Source organism: Patagioenas fasciata, chromosome 3 (genome assembly GCF_037038585.1).
Source record: "Patagioenas fasciata isolate bPatFas1 chromosome 3, bPatFas1.hap1, whole genome shotgun sequence".
NCBI classification, from domain to species: domain Eukaryota; kingdom Metazoa; phylum Chordata; class Aves; order Columbiformes; family Columbidae; genus Patagioenas; species Patagioenas fasciata.
Window position 1 is genome coordinate 61,505,862 of NC_092522.1, and position 23,353 is coordinate 61,529,214.

Consider the following 23,353-nt stretch of genomic DNA (forward strand, 5'->3'; position numbering starts at 1 on the left):
TACATAAATATGTAAAAACGTGTAAATACATGTGTAACACATGTAAGATTCGTGTGTTACATGAACACAGAATCCATATAGTTAATTTCTGTGTTGCATTGTGATGCAAATGCCTATGCAGCAGAGAATTTTGGCTTATTCTGCTGTGCTCTTAGAGGTACCTATAGTAGGTACAGTTGGGAAGACTAACTTAAAACGAAAAACAATATACCTGAACTAAACACCTTGCTTATGATCAGCTGAAATGAAATACAGGAAGGAACAGTGTGTTAGTTCGTAATAGTTAATCTTTGTTATTTTTTTGTTCAATACGTTGTTAGGTCAATTGGAAAATATTAGCCCTCAATTGTTGCTTGGCTTAGTGCTATTTCTCTACGTGTAGTATCTATAATTTAGGTTCTGAGGCAAAAATAACTTTGTTTTGTTACTGATAAAAGATGAAACATATTTGACTGACATTGTTGGAAATAAGCGATAAGAAAATTTAACAGATCTATCAATCAAAACAGCAGTTTTATTTCTTGTATTATTAGCTCCTGAGGCTTTGCTGCAGCGAGCGAGAGGTAATTTCTTGCTGTAGGCTTTTCTTACGGTGCACTTGATGTACTTCTGGGGTGGGTGGTGAAAACTGTACATTTTATTTTGTTTTCAGTGTTTCAGTCATAAGGTTTTGATGATCTCAGCTTGTTCCTTTAGTAGTTATGTTTGGGTATGATCTAAGGCATCTTGGAAACCCACTAAGGCAATAGGGAACAGAGGTCAGGAGAGAACGGAGTAATGTTTTAGAGTTAAAAACATTGGGGGCGGGAGGGGGGCAGAACTGCTCTTATAATGCTTTATGAAAGCAAACCAATAACAGATCTTGCGAATTTCAAAGCATCCTTTCCTTTTCATAGTTTTCCATCAGGGCTCTATATACATTTTGCGGCGCTGCTCTGGGCTCCGTTTGTGAAGTGTGTTCCGGATTATGTGAGTGCTGCTCGTGGTGGTTTTTGATCCCTAGATCAATCCCAGTGATGGGAGTTTATTGAAGCCTCCAGTGGGTGAAACATGGGACAAGGCAGCAGAAGCTCCTTTGATAGTGCCTCAGTAGCTCATTAGAAGAGGTAGCGGTGTCATCCAAAGAAGCTATTGGGGAACCACAGAGTGCCGTGCTGGGGAGAGCGCTTTCCTTGACTCATCTGGCACGGACATGGACCTGGCATTGATTTTTATTGAGAAAGGGAAGGAATTCCTACCCCACCCCATTTCTTTCCAGTAATTTTAAACAGTGGCAGCCCAGAGCCCTCCAACTTTGAATTTCAAATTATTTAACGATATAAAAATGAATAGACATCGCTATGTCTAAAGCCAGGGACTTGCTTCCAGGGCTTTGATTTGAACAGAAACCTCTGTGTTCATGTAACTTTATGTGAATATGCACATGCACACAATATACGCACAATAAGTTTTCTTATCACCAGTAGAAAAAGGCTTTTTGTGTTGCCTGAAGGAAAAAACTAGTATAAAGTATAAGAGGCTAAGGCTTGAGATAGAGGTGTTTTTCTGAATTGATAAGAAAACTGTAAATTAGAAAGAAATGTATAGGGAGAGTAAAAAATAACCGTTCATTTCCAGCTAGCATTACCATTTAAAAATTTGGAATTTAGAGGACAGTGTAGCATCTTTCTATCTAGTGAGAGTGCTGAATTGTGAGCCGCTTTGCTTTATACTTTTAAAAAACGTATTTGTTGTTCTGTGTTAAACATATTTCAAAGATTACTGAGCGGTTTGATATTTACCAAAAAATGTCCATGAGCAGTAATTGCTGAGTCGCGATACAGAGTTAGCATTTTGGTGAGATTTTAAAGGGGAGTATGACCAGCATTGTATTTCCAGCTTCAAAAGAGGTGTTCTAGCAGTTCTAAGCAGATGGGGCTCTGAAGCTGGGGAGCAGAAAATGCTGCTGTTTGGCGGTCTGAAATTCTGAGTTCTCATTTATTTTAAATGTTTCAAAGGTAATAAAACACTTTCTAGGAGTCTAAATGAGATGTAATGAATTTGATTTTAGGGGGAAGGGAATTTATTTCTGTGGTTGTTGCTTAATCAACATCTACTCTGTCACTTCACATCAGCTTCTGTCCCTTCCAAGTGAATTAGTTCTGTGGGCAGCACGTTAAGAGGAAGTGTATTGTTCTTGGCAGGGCACTTGAATTTCTAATTACCAGATTCCTGCCTTAATTGCAATTACCTGGACACCCAGGCAGGGTGAACTTTTGGAAAAGAATGTAATTAGTGCAGAAGAAACCTTGCTGCCAACTGCTTGTCTGGATATCTACACCAAGCAGAACCTTGATAAGTTCACATCTCTACAGACAAGCTATCAATCCATCGAGATGCTGCCCAAATGTTGTTGTGCAAGTGTATTGCAATGTGTGTGATTATTGTATGGTCTTAGACCCAGTGTGAAGTTAGAGACAACTATTGGCTTTTCTTTTCCCACCTGCAACAGTAAATTGTGGTCTGTGTGAGATAAATGATGTGCACACAGAGTAATTTAATTCAAGTAAAAATAAACAAATTAGATCATTTCTTTGCAATAATGTTTGTAGTGAGCCATTCTTTGCATACAACTACAAAAGCAGAATGTTGCAGGCTAGCAGAAGTCATGGAAAACCACACTTTAGAGTAGATGTGGAGCCATGTAGCATAACCTGATTACAAGCTGAAATCACTTGGCATAAGCACCTCCAGAAAGGTTTGCTGCATCAGGCTTTTACTGTCATCTCCCTTGTGTTGACTCACACAAAAATTAAATTAATTGATGAAAAATAAGGGAAAATAATTAAATAATTACTACTTTTTTAAAACCCCAAACCTGAAAACAGTTTTTCTGTGATTGCGACCTTTTAGTAATTCAGCTTTCAAATACTGTTGCTGATGAGGAAATTGAAAAACTTTGTGTTAAAACATTTTTTGTACTGGGGCTTGAGTACTCTGGGGGAGGCTTTGTTTCTTTTCCTGATCCCTTTTAATTAAGAAAAAAAAAACAAAAAACACAACGCAGAAATATTGATGTGATTTGATCCTTATGAGGTCAGGGACAGACGGGCTTTGTCTCCACGGTGGTCGCCAGTTGTAGTGTACCAATGTCACGTATTGATGGACGGAAAGTAAGAGAAGCTCTCATGTAAGTGCCTTCCGTTTGTATAGAGTTATAAAACTGCTTTGTTCTTTGAAAAACGCAGTTAAGAGCACTTCAAATGAGCTGCTCAAATGCTTCCTGAGCTCACCTAATGGTGGAAGGGCCGTGGTGGTGTAAAACCCTTCGAGTTGCTTTGAAACAAGGCAGGGGTAGAGGAGATGAAGGAGGTGGGCTGATGAAGCCCTGGTGACTAGTTAACTGGTTTAAATTCAAATAACTGGGGTGTTCAGGTCGTTAACAAGTACATCAATATGGTTTTTATTAACAAAAGTTTTCCTGTAATATATAGTGTGGTTGGCAACAAGAAGTTATTTTCAGCCAGCCTGATTGGATAGACAGGCCCTGTTAAATCAGATCCCAGGGGCTGTTGCCCGTCCCTCACTTTTGCCAAAGTCAGACTGAGAATACTAAAGGCTTCAGGAGGTAATTCACAAGATTCAAGGTCTGCAAGCTTGATGGGCCCATTACCAGGGGTTTTACAAAGCTTTTCACTTTTGAATTTGTGAAGAAAATGTGTGCTTTAAAAAGTTGGGCTGTCACAATGCTTTCATTATAATTTTTTCTCTCTGCTCCCTGTTTAAATTTGGCTGTTCTCAGTCTTACCAATCATACTCTTTATTTTTTTCCAGACACGTATTGTTGGAGAAAGTCACATTAAAGAGGCTGTGGGGTTTGGTGGTGGTGGTAGTTGGTTTTTGTTCGTGGTTTTGTTTTGTCTTGTTTTACTTTCTCTCTGTTTTAGTCAGACTCAGATTTATATGCCTCTTGTGCTGGAGAATAATAGAGACAAATTGGTATTGAGCAGAATATTGGAGAGAGCGTGAGCGATACTCGTGTGCACAGGCAGACAAAAGTTTCCAAGGCAAGCAGTGATTTTCAGATGCTGATGTTGAAACATTATGAAGAAGTCCCTTTTTTCCAGGTTTCCTGGAACTCTTGGAAAATCAGAGTATTTCTACAGGATTTCAGTCACTATTGATTTTGAAACAGCTCGGCAAGAGGCATGATAACAAACATATAAGCAGGTTTCCCCTGTCCCTTGAAAATTAATAGGGAAGGGAAACATAGATGTATTAAAAGCATGGCATAAAAAGAGGACAGTGTCACTGTAGGATTTTTTCTGTGTTTTAATTTTGGTGGTCTTATAACTGTAGCACCAGAACAGTTGCATGTGTGGATATGGCTACACTCCATGGTTGTTACAACTAATCTGGATTCTCTGGACGAGTGCTCAGTGACCACTAGCCATGGCCACAGCTTCTGCAGACCAGCATCAGCCGAGCTGTTAACATGGCCTCACCTGGTCACTCCACACAGGAAAGCAGAGACCTTTGAGTATTCTCATATTTTTTTTAATTTGCATGTTCACTGGTAATAAGGGGCATAATTCTTCTCTTCCCCCCCCACCCCGCCTCTATCTTTCACTAGAAACAAGCACAGGGTCTCTTTTTTTTCTCCAGTGTTCATATTTTTGTGCCCTTACTGCATCTCCTTCTGTACAACTAAATCTACTTCCTCATACCTTTCTTTAAAAAAAAAAAAGCACGTAGTGCATTTCAGTGTTCAGGACCACTGGAAAAAAAAGAAATTAGCACTGCTTTAATATATGCATGGCGACAGGTCGATGGAAAAGCAGTACTTCTAACTGGTAATTTTGCTGTTCCCTGTAAAGATAAATTAAGGCACAGATTCCAAAAAGTGTAAGTCTACCTGAATAATCTTTTACTTCTTAGTTACAGCAGGTCTTAATATTTCTGGTTAGAGTCATGGTGCTTATAATATCAAAGCAGTGAGATGTACGAAAAGCTTGCTTGGAATCGAACAGTGAATCGCTTTGCCTTCACGGTTTCTCGGAGCAAGCGAAAGGCCGTCTCTTCTGAGGATGAATGGGGACTGTTTGTCCTGGGATGGTTGCCACTCCTGCACCTAGGCTAGAATACATCTCGTAACGTGTGTAGCCGTGTGCCGCTAAAATGAGCAGAGTAGACATTATGATTTGCACTTGGCTTCCTTTTGTTTGGAATTCAAAGGCCATCCCTAATTGATGGAGGTTTCCTTTACGATGCACTTACTTCCAAATCCATCATGCGGTGCTCGTGCTGCCCCTTGCCTCCGTGGATGTGCTGGTCTTTGACCCAGAACTGGTAAATGAACCCTGCAGAGAAATCATTAGAGAATTGGAACGGTTGTGCTGGAGGGACCAAGGGTCAAACCATTACCTCCCCGCAGGACCGTCAGCTTAAATTGGACTTCTTGCTTTTCAGAAGCAGGTCAAGTGTCAGGGACGGCTGAAGTGGTCAGGTACAAACTGATACAGATCGTGGACACAGTTTAGGGTTTTTAGCTTAAAAAATCAAGGCTAGGCAGGGTGGATTTAGCCTAATGATGCCTTCTCTGTTTCTCTCTGCTTTTCTCCCTTTAAAAAGCAAAATTAAAATACTGAGACATCAACGGGAACACATTCTGACATTAACATGTTAATTTTGATCTTTTGGCACATTCATATTTTTTAGAGTAGTTTGTTCAACCTTTTTAGTCTTCCCTTGCAGTTTCCTTTGATTGAAAAATAACAAATGATATTTTGTAACAAGAAAATACGTCCATAATTCTTATGAGAAATATATGTCCTGTGCTTTTTTCCCTTCCTCAACTGTTCCTTGCATAATTTTTTCACACTCTTGAAAAATGTAAAATTACCTTTTTCAGACTGTACAAAACAAGTATTTTCTATTCCTAGAGGAAAAACTCCACATTAGTGCATCTATGGCAATGAAATATACTGCTGAATATGAGAAAGTATTTAATGATTTGATTTCCAAATCTGAAGCCCTTGAAACATTTTTATAATGTTTTGTATAATTCCAAGTGTGTAACTGTGTAAAATAAGTTCAAGATACCAAAAATGCCATAAAGCTAGGGATGTCATGCTACTGAAATATGACCACAAACACAGAAGAACAAAACAGATTGTGCTAAAAAAAAAAAAAAAAAAAAAAAAGGAAGAAAAGAAAAGAAAAGGAAAAAAAAAGAGCCTGAGAAACCTAAAGTGCTTTTCACTTTGAGTTCAAAGTGCTGCAGAGACCCCTTAGAAACATCCTTCTTCTCAGCTCTGTCCACTGCCACTCATAGCACTCAGCACTTAATAGGTTTAAGTCACTTTCTGACTTGTACAGGCAATCCCCTTCTTCTGAAATAATTTACAAGATGCAGGAATTAGCACAAATGCACATTTGAGTGAGTGGGCTGAAACCTGGCTCTTCTTTTGAAATCAGTGTCAGAGAAGTGTTTCTACAGAAGTAAATGTGTTTTGATCAGAGAAGATAAATTCATTGCAACATGTCTGATAGCTAAATCTTTTTAAAATTAATAAGAAAAAATGAGGGAAAAATATGTAAATGCAACTTTGACTGGGGTTTCCTGCTCTCAGAAATACCTATACTTGGAATCGACAAGTCAAGAACACTTGGAGACCTCAGAAGTCAACGTGAAACTCTCCCCTGTCTCCAGCTGGGAAGGAACAGATGGTGTGAGGAGAACTGTGCTGGATCACAGAGGGCTTCATGGCTTGCCCAGTCTGTTTCTCTTATGTCTTGCACTGGGAGTAAGGAGGAATAAAAATGTTTTGTGCATTTATCCTTTGAATGTAGTTTATTATGGGCCTTTTTTCCCTTTGCTTATGCATTCATTTTTCTGTTGTATGGAGGGTTCTGGTGATTATGATGATTTATCAGTAAGAAGGAGAAGAAAAAATTTGGGTAAGAGAGGGATTGTATATTCTCAGAGAAAAATTCCCTTTCCGCGGGGTGTCTGGAGGGTTTGCGTCATGCCTGTGCCGGGGACAACGTCTTGGGAGCTGCACAGCCCCGAGCACATGGGCAGCAGGGGCCTGCTCGAGAGCTGGGGAGGCTCTGGGGCTCGGCTGGGCTGAGCTCCTGCTACCAGCAGCGCTGTGGGGAGCATCTGGTTTTACACAGAGCTCGCTTCTCATTCATTTATATAGATAGGTAGGTATGTGTATGGGAAGGGTGAGATGTTTTCGCTTGGCTGTTCATTAGTTTCTAACAGGAGATGAAGGAAGAGCGCTTGAAATCTCAAGAACTTTTCCCTCCCTTCTTTGCATGTTTGTACCGCTGAAGTCTAGTGGTACTGCCCCCTCTCTGTTTCAAAATGCAGTGACAAAAGAAAGTTAACAGTAAATGTCATTTTATAATTGCAATAATGATCACACAGCTGTGCTTTCCTAGTTGTGTAATGCACGTCAGGATCAGTTTAGGAGCTCAGCCTCGTTTCCTGCTCAGATGTAATTCCTGTGACCATTATTACAGTAGGAAGGCTCTCCTCATTCATTGTGACCACAGTCTGATGGAGGCCTGTGTGGCGTAACAGAGGCTGGTGCAGAAGGATGCTGCAGCTCTGGGTTAGCGCACAAGCTTTGGGCCAGCGTGGGAAGCACGCATGGGTGCCTATGGACAGGATGGCTGCAGACAGCATGAGCAGCCCATGCGCGTGTGCTCCTGTGTGCGCAAAAAATAATAATAAAAAATAACTTAGGTGTGCCTTTCTTTCTTGAGAAATGTTGTCTTTATTTATGAGCATGTGAAATTCTGAGGAGGAGCTCGTACACTTAAATGAACCTGTGAGCAGCCCATAGAAAAGCAAGTGCCTGCAGCGCTAATAATGAGAACTGACAAGGCGATCCTGCTGTGTTTATTTATGACCTTCTGCCTTTGTTAGCTCTTGTGAGAAATTCCTCTCTAACCATAACAATATTGCTGGAGCTTGGCACTGCGCTGAGGAATCCTACGGCGCCCTGAGGCCACTCACTGGCACGGGTACAGCTCGCAACAGATTGGCATGGTTGTTGAAGTTTTCACATGTTTTCCCTTTATTTATTTCTTTACTCAATTCATAAGGCTGTTTGTTCCTTTAGTGCATTTGTTTGTTCTGACAAGCACTCTTCAGAAGTGTTTTGAGACTTTGTGACAAACCAAACTTACTTACTTGCTTTTTTTTCTCTTTTTTTTTTGGTGATTTGTCTAATGAATAATTCAGGGGATGAAATGAGCTGTGGTTTGGTAGTTCATCAGTTAGATCTTCTTAGAAATTGTGGGATAGGTAGGTTTGGGGGTTTTTTAAGAAAGCAGTGTAGAAATGCTGGCTCTATTTGAAGTCTTCAACGTGGAAGACTGCGAATGGGGGACTGGGACAGGTGCTCAAGCAACACTGCAGGAAAGCAGCAGTGACCTTACAAGCCACACTGCAAAACTTTGATCAGGTTGAATTGGTAGTTCTGTGCAATACCAACAACCTCCTTTCAAGCTAAGGAAAATTTTGGAGGAAACACCTACTGAAAGCTTTATCTAAAAGATCTCAGGACTCCCTGTCTTCTCTATGATAGAAAAAGCTGCAACTTTGAAGCATTCCCAGCAACTCAAAAACTCACAAAAAGCTGGCTTTCACAATTCATCATGGAAGTCTTTTCTTTCTATGTCTTATTAATTAAAGAACAGTAGTAATTGGTATATTGCTTTTTCTGTACATTGCATAGTCTACATGGTTTAACACTTCCATAATAGTGAATCTTACACGTTTCTGCTTGTTTGCTGGATTTCAAGAGTGCACCTGAAATTATGAACCTGATGGATAAATATTATCTTAATACATTCAATGATCAGAACAACCATCTTAGCCTCAAGATACCTCTTCCCACCCCAAAAGCAAGGTTTGTAAGCTGTGGCTGGGACAGCATGCTTCGCAGTAGACCAGGGAGGGTATTGGGCTTTCAGAATTTTTTCTTAAAGCTTCATTGAAGTACTACAAGTTATCCTTCCTACTAGGGTAATCAAGACATTATTTCAAAAGAAATCTGAGGCTGAGACATTTTTCTAGGATTTCAAAAGCCTTTTGAAATTTATATAGAGGTTTCTGAAAGGTGAGTTCTACACAAGTCTGTTAACGCCGTATCATCTCAAAATATCGCGTTCCCTTGCCGCTCAATTATATTTCACACAATGGTGTGCCCAGCCAGCACTGAATTACTGCGAGGCAATGTGAACTTCAGAACCTGGGGTGAAAGAGGGAGTCTAGTCTGGTTCTAGCCGGCATGCGTGAGAAACGATCTGAAAGTTTATTTTCTGCTTTATTACCATCTTGGATTTCATTTCCCAACATTTTCCCAGGTTACTGGAAAATGAAGAGGTGAGAGGGGTTGAGTGAACAGCTCTTGAAGCATAATTGTTTGGTTTTGCTGCTGTGGCCCATGAACCTCAGAAAGGAGTAAGCAGTTTGTGTCTGGGTGCGGAGCAAAGTGCGTCAGAGCGATCACAGCCCTGTTTGTTTGTGCTTTGCTGGTTGCGGAGCTACATGATGCTGAGGTGCACTGGATTCAGAAGGAAAGAGGGTGGAGTATGAGGGATTCCTGCGTGATGCTGAGAGAATGAGTCTAGAGTTGCAAATTAAGCTGCATTTATTGCAGGAAACATTGTGACACTCATTCCTGCCTGGTGCCCCAATATAACGCTGTATATCCAGTTCGTTCTGGTTAAGTAAGACTTAATTAATTTGTTCTCTGAGGCAGTTCTCCTGAGTTCCTTAAAAATGAACCCCTTCTAACATTTATCTCTGTTTTTGGTGTATACATCTTTCTGCTCCTTTCAGCTTCTGATTCAAGAAGAAGAGATGGGAGGTTATTGAAGCACTTGTGGTTTTGAATTGTAAGATGTGTCTGTGGCTTATTTACCCTCTCATTGAATTGTGGTATTTGGTTACAGGGTTGTTGTGGGAGAGAGAAGAAAGAGACGCTGTATGATGCACGCACAAGCCCTAAGCTAACGAAAAACAATGTTTTGTAGATCCTTATTCTCACAGTAACCTGCTGGGACATCTTCTTTATCAAATCATAACTCTACAAAGTGCCAAAAAAAAGAGCCAGAAAAAAAAAAAAAGGCAAGTACCGTAGATCAAGGGTTTTTAAACCTTGGGCATACAGGTGTATAGGTTCATCAGTTGGTTTAGTCCTTTATCATGGTCCACACATACGTGGCCTTTGACTGTCAGAACAGCTCACATATTATCAACTTGCCTAATATACTGTGGGATGAAAAGATTTGCTTTCAGTGACCAGTGGGCAATTGATTGTTGGACCAACACTTTTTCTGTTCTCTCAGTTGCAGTCTCCTGGTCAGATAGTATTGAAGGTCCAACCTTTTTAACAGAATAGCTGATGCCTTCTGAATGCAATATGGAATAGTCTGAGAAGCACATGTGGAAAGATGTTAACTTATAATTGCAAGGTAGGTGTGTTGTGACTCAGGGTATGCCTGTAGTAGTAAACAGTAAGGTACGTTAAGCCTTACAAGATTGTGTGGTCATGTTTAAAGAGCTTGCCCTATGTAAGCTACACCGCATAAACCTATTGAGAATGTGTGCGCTGCAGTCACGTGGATGTACTGCAGGGTAGACATGGTATGACTTTTACCACATTTCTTGTTACGGTAGTCTGAATTGATGTTTGCTCTTTTTTGCTTGAGCCACACCTGCAAAACATCAGGGTTTTGAATGTGTAGTCTCAAGATAGATGGTCTGTATCTTACTGCACATGCTGCAAGTTTCTGGAAGTAGGATAGCCAGAGTAAAGGGAATAAAGAGAATAAGCAATAATTTCTAATTTATATCACGCTGCTCCTGCTAAAATTTTAGGTCTCTTTCAGGTCTACTGGCCCGCATGTTCTTTTGGTAATGTCTTGTTCTTTCTCATATGCTTTTGCCCAAACCCATTTTGTCTTTCTTATGATTCGGTACTTCTCTCCTTGCTTACTTGGTCTGATTTCTTTCTACACTGGCTGTGAAAGTAGAACAAGTAGGCAATGGGAGGGGGAATAGCGGGCACGTGGTATTTTCTTTGTGGATTTGTGATGCTGGATTCAGCATGACCAGAAGCACAGCTGGGAATCCAGGCTGGGCTGGCGAGCAGGGCAGGCACCCAGTGGCCATTGAAATCCTAAGCATACTGCAGAGAGGGAGGAGGATAGCGATCCCCAAAATAACAAGCTCCAGAGAGCCCAAAGGTTCTGGATTAGTGTGTTTTCGTTCAGTCAGCTCCCTATTTTATCCTGCCAGTTTTGTCTGTCTTCTCCCTGGGGAGGCAGCTGCAGGCTACATCATCTAGAGAATGGCAGTAATCCAAAGAGACACCAAAGAAGGAGGTTGTTGTGTGTCATCTCATCGTTCTTTTTATGAAAAAACCTTAACATAAGGGATTTCATTTTTAGTGATGGTTAAGATTGGCACTGAGGAAACTATGGATGGGAAGTAGTATGAGTCCGGCTGAATTCTATTAGGTTGCGGTTATGCAAACGCAACTTTTCTTTCTTCTTTATAGGCATAATTTGTTGTGGTTTTCATTGATTTGGTTGTTTTAAATGTTGATGATTTATTGATGATAAATAGCTGATGCTGTAGCTACAAGAGTTGTTGGCTGAGAATTTTTCTTTGCCACAATACTGAGGAAACAAATGGCTCCTAAGGGTTCATGGCTTTTTGTTTTTAAATTTTATTTCTAGAAATTCTACGTGCTAAGCATTCTGCTTCAGAGATAAACAGTGAAGTTTGTATCTTGAGAGACGCTGTGTTATTATTTTTCTGTTCAAGAGATTCGCTGTTTTATTTTCGATATTAAGTATTGTTGTCAGACAAGCTGTATGTCTTACCTGTTTACAGTCCTTGTTAGACTTTATCAGTTTGTCTTGGTAGCACGTTGGTCACGAGTATTTATCGTTCCATACACAGGAGTCAATGTTTATAAACTAGCGACTTTTTTAATGCCATTAGGATATTTCTCAGTGCAGCTGGAGACATCAGGATCTGTCTTCCCGTTGAGTGTCGGGGAGCTGCAGACCTGTAACACACGGCGCTGAGCCCAGACAGGGAGGTGCGGGGTTGTCTGGGTGTCCGTCTGGTTCCTCCAAGCTACTCTGTCTGTTTTGAATTTCTAATTGCCCTAAGTTGTTTTTGCTGTAAAGCTCTTGTCTGGACAAGCAAATAAGACCCTGTCATGGATCGCTGTAAGCACAGAAGTGCAACTATATCCATCTTAGCAACTTCTTCTCATCCTGTGTCTGACAGATAGGGGCGTATCATGTTCCGTTCTTGGACACCTGTATACACAGGTCAACAGTTTTTATTTTTAGTGAAGGTTATCTTGCAAACACAGATGCTTTGCTTGTTTAGCAAATATAGTACGAAATTACTCTCTCTTTAAATGAGCTGGGAATTGAACGCCACTGTGAGGTGCCACATCCAACAGAACGAAATCCTATTCCTCATTAGGGTGGCAGTCCCACCTGGGCAGCCAGGAAGACTGGTCACAGCTCCTGACCCTCGCGAGCTGTGCTTGTCACAGTGGTGTTCACTGGCGATGAAGGTGAAAGCCTGCGAGGAGGTGTTGTGCAAGGAGGTGTTGAGCGAGAAAGCGTTCTTTCAGCCACAGCCTCTCCTGCACAGTCTATGTGGTTCTCACAGCTCAGGTCCTTACTTGGGGATCCAAGCCAACGACACTCTGCACCATCTCCTCACATCCACTTTGCTGTTCATATTGTAGGACCAGGAGTTACCTAAAATAAAGGGAAAACAAAGACAGGGGAGTGGGAAAGGGTGGCTGGTTGACTTTGCAGCGGGTCCACTTAAGATCCCTTACATTTGACAGATGAAACATTCCCATTAACTGAGTGTTTGGAGAAAAAAACAAGTCCGTTAAAGTCATCAGCAAAATTCACACCAGCTTTAGTGAACCTGTTTAAAAAAGAAGAGCTAGCAAATGTTCCTTTGTTCTTTCCCCAGTCTTGGAAAGCATTTATTTATTAGGACTAACACTTTTCTTAGAAAGAATGTTTTCTGTGCACTTGTAATCAGGGGGATTTTTTAAGACTGGGAATGAGTTTCTTACCCAAATTACAAGTAAGAACTGTCCAAACTAGTTGTTTGCTTAGTGATTAGGTAGTGAGCTGTGACTTGAATCTGCTTTTCCAAGTTGGCTTTTTGTAGATTGTTTCTTGAAGACTGATGTAATTCCAGGATCTCATATGCTGAAAAGACAGCAGGCAGAGCCCTGGCACTGCATTGTTTGCTTACACCTTTTCTTGTTTGCTTGAGTGAGTACAGGGCTTTTGGAGAAAAGATTTTGCATCCCTGGGGACTTCCCTGTGTAACTACTCAGAGAGAATATTTGATACTGATTGGAGTCCTTGCAACACAGTTCAGTAACTGAGTTATTTTGGGGAATATGTGAGATCTGCAGAATGAAGGGACTGTGTTTCCCGAGCAAGTGATGCTTTGTCACTAAATTTAGTGCAAGGAGCTAGCATTTTTACCATATACTTAGAAATTCCTTTGTCTAGAGCATTGCATGAATAGTTTACCACATAGAGGTTAAAGTTAAAAATCTGGTTGAAACCACTAAAAGATTTAGAAGTGGAATGGCGTAAGACTGACAAATACCATTAGTAACTAAAAAGTGCCCATGCCAAGTATTTTTAAAGTTGGCATTTGTCTTGCGAGTAAATTTTTTAGTATGAAACAAATCTTCTCTAGCATTTTCTGAGGTAGAGTTACGCCCATTAATAAAAATATAGCTTTTTTTCTCAGGGAGGTGTTTGAAATGGAAGCAATCTTGCCTACTTTTCCTTCTCCAAAACTTGAATTAACAACATTAAGAGAAGGAGCCTTGTTTTCTGTTTCCATATTCATTTCAGAAAGGGGTGTAAAAGGCACTTTGGCAATAATCTAACAGCAGCCTTTCTGACTGCTGTTAAAAATAACTTTTTAAGGATGTGCGTTAGGTATGTTTGGCTGGCTTGCTGAGGGTCATGGTGTACTTGGTGTGGAAGTAAGGTGCCTGTTTAGGGGATGGCAACCTTTGAATACAAAAGGATTTTCCCCGTCGTCCCCATCGGTGCTGTGCCTGTGTGTTTTTCTGGTTGCGCAGGCGATAGGAGGCTGTTAGCTCGCTCGCTGCTTCGACAATGTGACCAGCAGGGCCTTTGGAAGACTGCTTGAAACATGCTATTATGGGCTGCTTTGTGATGAAAAGAGGTCTTACAAATATCTTGAAATTTAAACAGAGCTATTGTGGGTTTTCCCTTTGTGCGCGTATGTGTGTTTGTCAGCCAAATCATTTGTTCAAAGTTAATCTCAATTACAGAGCATATTGTTCATAATCCCCCATGGCTCCAAAACAATAGCAGAGTGTATGTCTGCTTGAATATATATTTACATACTTATATGTAAAATATGTTTGCGTGTATATATAATTTCACTTCTAAAGTGGTGATTCGTGTTAAGGAGATGGATATTTCATGCAGGATCCCGTCTTTTGAGCAGCGCCATCCTCCATCCTAATAAAAATACTGCAGGAAGGCCTGAATGGAGTGAACAGAGCTTTGATCCTGCAGCCAGGCAGTTTCTGCAGTTCCCTGCACGTAGCGCTGGGATTCGTGCTGGCAAAACGGATGGTAGGGTTGAGTCTGGGGTGTTCAGCTTTTTGGAGAGCAGAAGGTTTTGTGTGTCTTTAATTTTAATATCTACAGAATACCTCTGCCTTTCTTCTACTCCCTGAGCATAAAGAAACCAGTAGGCATTAGTTGGGAAGTTTAAATAAGCCCCAGCTTGTATATGCTCCACACAAGCCCTGTAGGAAAGCCCCGAACTGCAGTAACGTGTCAGTGAACTTGAGGTATAATTTAGCAACGTAGGAGCTCAGTTAGCAAGGTGCTCCACACTTTCCCTTTTTAGCGATTTCAGATAAGGTGCTCATCATTTTCCAACTGTTTGTACTTAGCAAGGGATACCTTTAGTAAAATCTTGTTTTCTGTCTGCCTAGACTCCCAAGCAAACTGCATGAAGTGTTTGCGGTGTAAATTTTTGCTCCGTGGTGAATGCTTTAATGCTGTCACACTTTGTGTGTAATGATGTGGTGGTATTATTGAGTTGCTATAGTCTCCTTTTGCTGTTTATTTGGTTTAGGTGTATTCCTTGAGTAAGTTAACATGATGTTATATATGGGTGTTTGTATTTTTTCTTGTGCTCTCTTTGTAAAGTAACTTTGGGTTTCCTGGCTCTATATAAGCAGTTTACTTCCTTCTACCCCTTGTTGACTGTGTTGCGATAGTATATTGTGTGCTCTTTCAAGACTGGCGCTCCTGTCAGTTTGATAAGATCGTACCACCAGGAAGGCATAACATTATAATCCCAAGCACAATGTGATCCTGTTCATTTTAGCTCTCGTGCTTGTCAGAGGGACAAGAATAGAGGTGCATGGGTGGAAGGTGAGGCTAGAAGTCAAGATAGTCAGAGATAAAACACTTTGCTAAAAGAGATAAATCTTGCGCAGGGACGTTTCAGTTTGTAATCAAGGTGTTATCTAGAAATGAACTTTGAAAGCTGTTTGGGCAGTCCTGAATAATACAGGATATAAAGCTGGCATAGAGAGTACAGAACTGTGATATGGATTTGTGACAGGGAAAAAAGAAATTATGATAAATTTCTTCTTACATTGGCTGTCACGTTTGAAAATATAGTCAAACCAATACCATAGACAAGAATAATAAGATTACTCTGCAAGAAACAGATCGGTACAACAAGAGCTTTCTGCTAATTCTGGACTTGTGACATTTGACTGAAAAAAACGAGTGCTATCCAGAAAATGCCTCTGAAAAGAGGCAAAATTTAAGGCATGCCTTAGGGTACAGGGAATTCAGCCCCTTAAAAGAATCCCAGCAATTACCGAACCTGCCAACTTTCCAGCAAGATAAATGGAAGCACTGTAGCTTGAAGGTGCCTTGGTTTGAATGAGATGCAGTAAGTAAGGTCTCTCTGTTCTTTACAGGCATCATAGATCTGATAGTACTTAGAAAAGAAGAATAGAGTTGGTGCCCTGCTGACTAAATTGTCCTCTAGAGCAGTATTAGTTACAGAGCTTCTTTGTTAACTAGGCTGTGTGCTTAAACCACTGTGAATTTCTCTTATTAGTAGGCTTTTTAATAGCTTTACATATGGATATGCCAAGTAAATGCAGGTATATTCATGTAATTTACATACACAATGTGTACGTGTACAGTATTTTATATATAAATAAATGTTTGTGATGTGGAAATAGCACATGACTTCATTGCTGTTCTGTTTCACCAGGGTAAAAGCAAGTATTAAAATACTGATAATAGAGGAACAGTAAGTCAACTTCTGCTCTTTATTTCCAGGTGCTTCACATAGAGTCTTTCTTCTCCTTCTCTTTAATTTCCCAATTAGCTTTTGTGGATAACAGAGGTGTATCTAAAGCCTTTGTGTGCTGGAAGTTTCCCAGTTGCTCACCTACTCAGGCTTTCTGCTTTAGAAGACTGGCAAAGGCCACGAAGTATATGTTAACAAAAAAATACAAAGTAATCATCTGCAAACCACCCTGTGCAGAACAGCTGATATTTCTCATTTTAGCCCACTGTAACACAGGGTAAAGGTTGTGTAGCACCGCCCAGACATCTAGAAGGCAACAGCCTTTCATGCCTTGCTGAGAGCAACCTCATTATCAGCTTTCTGGATGGCCTGACAAATGAATGCTACCATAGCATCCTTGGCAGGTGATTTTGGTGGATTTTGTGGAGTTCCTCAGCCCAGGGAGGAAATCCCGGTGCTGAGGCTGAGTACATGTGGGGAGCACAGGGAACCCCAGGTGTGCCGAGCCCACCTGGCTGCTCCCTCCGCCTGGACTGAGGAGGCCAAGGCGGCTTTGCCCTTAAATAGACTGGCGTGAGGCAAGCATGAGGCAAGCTCTTCCTTTCCTTTCCACTTGTGTGAATGGGTTGCATCCCGCTAGTGAGGAAATCCCTGGAAGGCAGGCACCTGGGGAAGCACCTGGGACTTGTCAGTCACTCCGACTTGCGGGAGGCTGGAGAAGTCGGATGCAGCCTGATGGGAAAAGTGAACTTCAGTCCTGTCCTCAGGTTCTTCTCCACACATGTGCTTGGCAAGCTGGGGAGGTGCTGTGGGCAGTGGTCACGTTTTGTCTTGGTCTCTGAACAGCAGATAATTTCATCACGGACAGTCCTGACTGCTTTGCGGCTTTTCATTATTTTGGCATGTTTGTTTTTCAAGTACTTCATGGCTTGCTGCAACAAACGAAATCTTTAATCCAAACACCCCTTTAAAATCTTCGTTATTCTAAATGTAAAACCCTGTGTTTTATTTATCTTCTATCAGCTGGGTGCCTGTCTGGTTTTTTTTATGCAGGATTTGTATTCCTTTAGAATAGGCTCTATTCTGCTACGTTCGGTTTTCAGGGGTTTATTATACGCTTTTCAACAGCATTTGTTTTATCAGTACTTCCTGCAGCATTTGTTACACATCACAACAGTGGTGATTTGATTCCATTTAAAAGAATACCATATTATGTATGGGAAAGCAGTAATTGCTTACCTGTTTGCCAAATACATTCTACTCTGAAAAATCTCTAGCATTGCTCTGTACAGTATCAAATGGTGTTATTTCTTGTTTACATTTTCTACAGTTAATAGTTTTGAAAAAGAAACAATGAAAATAGTTTATTGCCCATTTCACAATTTAATTTCCATTTGTAGGGATTTGGAAGTCTACTCTTGAGTGAATGCAGAGTCCACGCATAGACTGAAGTTTCCAACTTAATTGTTGCTTTTCATATGCATAATGTACAATTTTGTGCTTGTCAGAAAAAGCAAATTTAACCTGTGGTGAGAGTTGTGCCTGAAGTATTTGTGTGTGTATCACGTTTGGAAAGAAGGTCCTGCAGGGACCTAAGTTGGGTGGGTTGTACTTACTACCTTTATGCACGAGGAGGAATAACACGTAGTGTTCTAGGTGTCTTTTAATCAATGGTATTGATGTTTAAACTGTTAATTGTATTCTTTCCATGCCTTGGAAGACTGGCTATAGCTGCCTGTTAGGGGAGACTGGCTGGGAGCCTCCCTTCCAACAGAGGTAGTCAGCATCAAGCCAAACTCTAAATAAACCACTTTGCATTTCATCCAAGTTCTCTAACTTCTAAAAATAACTTTATTTTTTGTTATGAAAATTAGAGAGGGTGAGGCTTTGCTTCCTGAGCTCTTTGCCCAGGCAGAGCCCAGTTCTTTTTGTGCTACTCAGATGACAGATCTTGTTGTCTATGGTGCAATCACTTGCATGAGCCAGACAAGTGAAGTCAGTATCAGCCAAAGTAACACACTCTGTAACCCCAGTTACTGGAAGCCTCAGGGGTCATTTAGTGACCTGTTTTATATGTGAGGTAGCTCCCTGCCTCTTGTATGCATCCTAATTTGCTAATAAAAATTGCAACGTGCTCCTTAGCTTGTACCTTGCCAGTAGTCACAGAAGCACAGCTATCTTTGCACTCTTCTGTTTTAATGAGATTTTTCTGTGATGCTTAGGAATTAACATTTTTCCTGATGATTAAGGGCCACACATTTGCTTTGTTACAGCATTCTTGGTTTTTCATGTCTAATTTTACAATGATTTAAAAAAACAAATTACCACCACAGATCCAAAGACCAGTGTAACTCCTGTGTTACAGCTTTAGGAAGTATGCCCAGCAGTTTGTAGTTAGAATTCAGATGTGCTTTGACCTGCGGAGGAAATTTCTCATTGAAAATGCAGCAGTTATGAAGTGAAATGCACCAACTGTTTTTCAGTGTATTCAAATGAAATTGAAGAGAAACTGTGAATTGTACACTGGTCAAACTGGTATTTGATGGAAACAGAGAAGCAGCCTTCCTTGCTCTTAGACGGCCAGTGGGTCTTGTGCTGCTACTGTGGGCAGGGCCACCTCTTGTGTGTCTTTTGCATGATGAAGGAGCTGGGGATGTTACCAGGTGTCATGATTTAACCCCAGCTGGCAACCAAGCCTCACACAGCTGCTCACTCACTCGGCCCGGTGGGATATAACTGTTACTTAGGAAGACAAATGCCATCAGTCTGAACATCCCCTCCTTCCTCCTCCTTCTCCTAGCTTCATATGCTGAGCATGACATCATTTGGTGTGGAATATCCCTTTGGCCGGTTGGGATCAGCTGTCACAGATGTGTCCCCTCCCAACTTCTTGTGCACCTGGCATGCTGTGAGAAGCTGAAAAAGTCCTGGACTGCTTAGCAACAACTAAAACATCAGTTTATTATCGACATTATTCTCATTCTAAATCCAAAACACAGTGCGATATCAGCTACTAGGAAGATAATTCGCTCTTTTCCAGCTGAAACTGGGACCCAAGGGCTGCATATTTTAAACCCTTCTTCTCTCATTTTGGTGGTGGTTTAAAGAGTGAAGTATATAAGCTGCGCTTGTAATGGTAGCAAACCCCAAAATGAAATACTCTGTGAAATCGAAACTGAAGTTTCGTTTTCATTAGTTTTAGTAAGCTCGGGCAGAATTTGTGGGATTAATTTTGAAAGCTTAATCCAGATGGAAAAGGTTAAATTTAATGTTGAGTGAATTTGGTTCCAATTCATTTGTTACCCTTGCTTGTTCTTTTTCTCAAAAGAATTAGAGATTAAGCCAAGAATTGTACATAGTATCCTCGCTTTCTGACATCATTTAACTACATGAACCAACATTAAAGACAACCTCTCAGTTATCTGCTGCAATAAGTAAACAAATGGACCTCGTCACTGTGCCAGGTCTCGAGTCCTGTGGCCTGAGTATTACTTCGTACAATCACTTATGTTCTTTTTTTCCTTTTTCCTCAGGATTTATCTGGATCCATTGATGACTTGCCGACTGGAACCGAAGCAACCCTGAGCTCAGCCGTCAGCGCATCAGGCTCCACGAGCAGCCAAGGGGAGCAGAGCAACCCTGCACAGTCTCCGTTCTCCCCTCATGCTTCTCCACATCTCTCTGGCATCCCCGGGGGCCCATCGCCTTCCCCTGTAGGCTCTCCCGTTGGGAGCAACCAGTCGAGATCTGGTCCCATCTCTCCAGCAAGTATTCCAAGTAAGTTTGTTCCAACAAACAAAAGTGAAATGATGGACACATTTATTAAATAAAGAAATACTCCTGTATTCCAAATTAATTTATTTTATGAGAATCATACATTTTCAGGGCCTTTTTCTGGAAAAAAAAAAAAAGTGTTCTTAAAGCAGGGGTAAATTCCATCTAAATTTCAGCTGCCAAATCCTCGGAGTGGTCAAAAATTCTGAACTTGACTCCACATATGTGTTTGATACATGTCTTTATCATTGACCAATGTGAATAGTTGATGGTAATTTTTGTATTTGGTTCATGCGTCATCTCTCTGTCATATATTACTCTGTATTATTTACAGGGCCTCTTTTTTGTTTTTACTCTGTATTTTTGTTGACTGTGGCTCTTGGACTTGTATGGTTGTTTCAGACCAGTAGGACAAGGCATGTTTTTTCCAACCCTATATTGTGATCATGTAATTTTGGACACGAGTACAGAATATTGTATATTTCCTAATTATTTGCACAGGCCAAGTTATTAATACTTGGAACCCAGCCCACCAGTAATGATTGAAATGCCAGTGGCATTCTTGCCACTTGCTCTGTTGTGCCACAGAGAGCATGACACATGGTCGCTCCTGTACATTCAGAAGTTTGTGGAAATCTGTTAAGACATCCAGAACAAAGAAAAGCATGCATTAATTCCAATTCTTACCTTGTCCCCACCCATCTGGAATGGTACTTGCAGGGGGTCAGGGAGCAACATGTATTTGGTTTTTCAGATGAGTTTATTCTTTTTCTGATCCTCAAGTTTTTTATTATTTTCTGACATTGTGAATATTAGGGGAATTCCTAAGAGTAGGAGTCTGCTGACATTACTCCAGGGATAACATCAGTTGCTGACAAAACCACAAAAATATCAACATGGAGCTCAGTTAAAAGAATTAAAACCAGTGATGCCTTTTCATTAGATGTGCTGTAACCAAATGCAGGTTAAAATCCAGTGAGTGGCATGTGTTTTGGTATTCAATACAAAGGTATCTGTGTAAAATGTGCACGCCTGTTTGTATGCAGAGGTTAAACTAGATAAGCAAAGGGGAGCAAGCTCAGTGCACGCAGGAATGTTGTGTACTCACTGTGGCCTGAGCGTGTTGAGCCCTGATGCTGCATGTGTGCCCTACAGTCATTTCTGCCCTCTGCTGCCGCTCTGGCTGGCCAGAAATAGAGGGGACGGCGGCAGGACCTGAGTATTTGCATTATCTGCAGCGTGGCAGCTTTGTGTTTGCAGCATATTTCCCGGTACGTGGCACAGAAACCCATCCCTGTTGTTGAGTGAAGCCAGATAGTGCACCTGGCTGGAAAGGAAACGTTTTCACAAAGTTGGACTCGGGCAAGTAAATGGATTTGCATTTAGTAGCCTGACTGCTGAACAGGGAAAGGATGTTGTGACATTGAAAGTAGCTTTATTATAGCCATGGTAGATAAGGGTTGAAACAGGACAGTGCGTAGGGGAAAGTAATAACTTTTATGAAACCAGTGATGCCTCTGGGGTAAAAATAGAAGGGGTGTGGGCCCAAAGGTCAGGCTCAGAGTCACTTAATCACTTCAGCTGAGCCTAAAAGCTCATTTTTGTGACTGGCCTAATGAAAAAAATATTGCCTCTTCTTACAAACCATGCTACCGTTTTGCTTGGTGGTTTTCTGGTCTGCTGCGGCAACACAAAAGCAGCTCTTCCTCAGGAGGGGATTTTATGAATGGTGCCAGATGAAAATCGCCCGCTGCTGTTTCCCTGGCGTGGGCGAGCTCCCGCTCTCTGCAGCTCTTTTGCTGAAGGTGAACTCCCAGGCGTGAGCGAGCGCGGAACTCTCCAGAGGGAGCCGGGCAGCTGCCGTAACGTTGCTGCTGCTGCTGCTCCTGCGTTTCTCAAGCTACAAAAGGACACGAGTGAGGCTGCTATTTAAAACCCTCTGACTAGCAGGACACCACCAGGTGCTGGGGCTTTAAAGCCATATGAATTAAACTGTGCTTTCACCTAGGCGTATTCCCATCATTGTGCTTCATTAGTAGGACTTTGGGAGCTTTTTTCATCAGCCATATTCACGAGACCCTGTGAGAAACTAATACGGAGCTCGTCTGCGCTTCTGTGGTTGTTTGCAGCGTTCAGGTTGTGGCCGGTTTTAAACGTAGATTGTGTAGTACAGCGTCTCGCCTTTAATAATTTTGTTCTCTGCTATTTTCCTCCCCGTTCTCACCCTACCCTTGTTTGTTCTGACCTCATTCCTCTCCTATTACCTCCTGCAATGTTGTGCCACAGCTTCTCCATGTGACATAGATTGGCTCTTTCAATCATTCCCTCTCCAGCAAGTCATTGTAAAATGAGCAGCTGTTGTGTTGCTGATAGCTATGGCTAGGGAAAGCCAAAATGTTGCAGGGGGTTCTTGGTGGGAAGGCCGTTAAAATAAAGGTGTTGCTTTCCCAGGGTTTACTGGAAGGGAAGCATCCTTTTCCCAATGCCTCCTTCCTTGCAACAAAATTGAAGACTAATTTAACCTCAAAAGGGCAGACAAACAAACAGCCCCCTATTAAACCTCCCAAATGGCTGATTCTCCTCCGCTGCCTGTTTAAGCTGTCTCCCCACCCCACTGCAAGCCTGCCACCCCGCGTTGCTTTCTGCGTCATGCCGTGAATTTCTCAGGAATGGACTGGCACAGGCAGCACTGACATTGGCACGTCCCTGGCTCAGTGGGCATTTCCTTCCTGTGCTCTCTGAAATACTGGATGGATATTTTGTGTGGTTTCACACACATACGCAGACTTTATTTCCATTTGCGTTACTGGAATAGACCAGGGAGATTAACCCCTCAGAGGAGAAAAAAGGCAACTTTGGTGGGTTTTGTTCAGAAAGATAGTCCTTTCTCAAAATGGTAACACTTCTCATTCATATGCACATTTTTTACAGGACTGAAATCCTACTGATTTTTAGGGATTCAAAATGACATTCTGGTTTCCTGTTAAGTAGATCATGTTTCTGCTTTGTCAGAAATCCTGATATTTATATTTTGTAGCCATCTTCATAATTAGGGTACATGTTCTTCCAAAGAATTAGATGTGACGCCCTGCACTCCTTTGGGTCTTGAACTGTGCCTCATTCAACCCTAAACCATTAGTGGAAGCTGACACAGCACATCATCAAAATGCGCTG

General features: G+C 41.4%; 1 protein-coding gene across 6 annotated transcripts in view; it reads left to right on the plus strand.

Annotated features, from left to right (window-relative positions):
• The window catches only part of ARID1B (AT-rich interaction domain 1B), a 327,634-nt gene that overhangs the window by 208,663 nt on the left and 95,618 nt on the right, over positions 1 to 23,353 (plus strand). For all 6 annotated transcript variants that reach the window (XM_065835870.2, XM_065835865.2, XM_065835868.2 and 3 more), the window contains one exon: positions 19,939 to 20,182. In XM_065835870.2, coding sequence (XP_065691942.2) covers positions 19,939 to 20,182 — 244 coding nt within the window. The remainder of the gene's footprint in view (positions 1 to 19,938; positions 20,183 to 23,353) is intronic.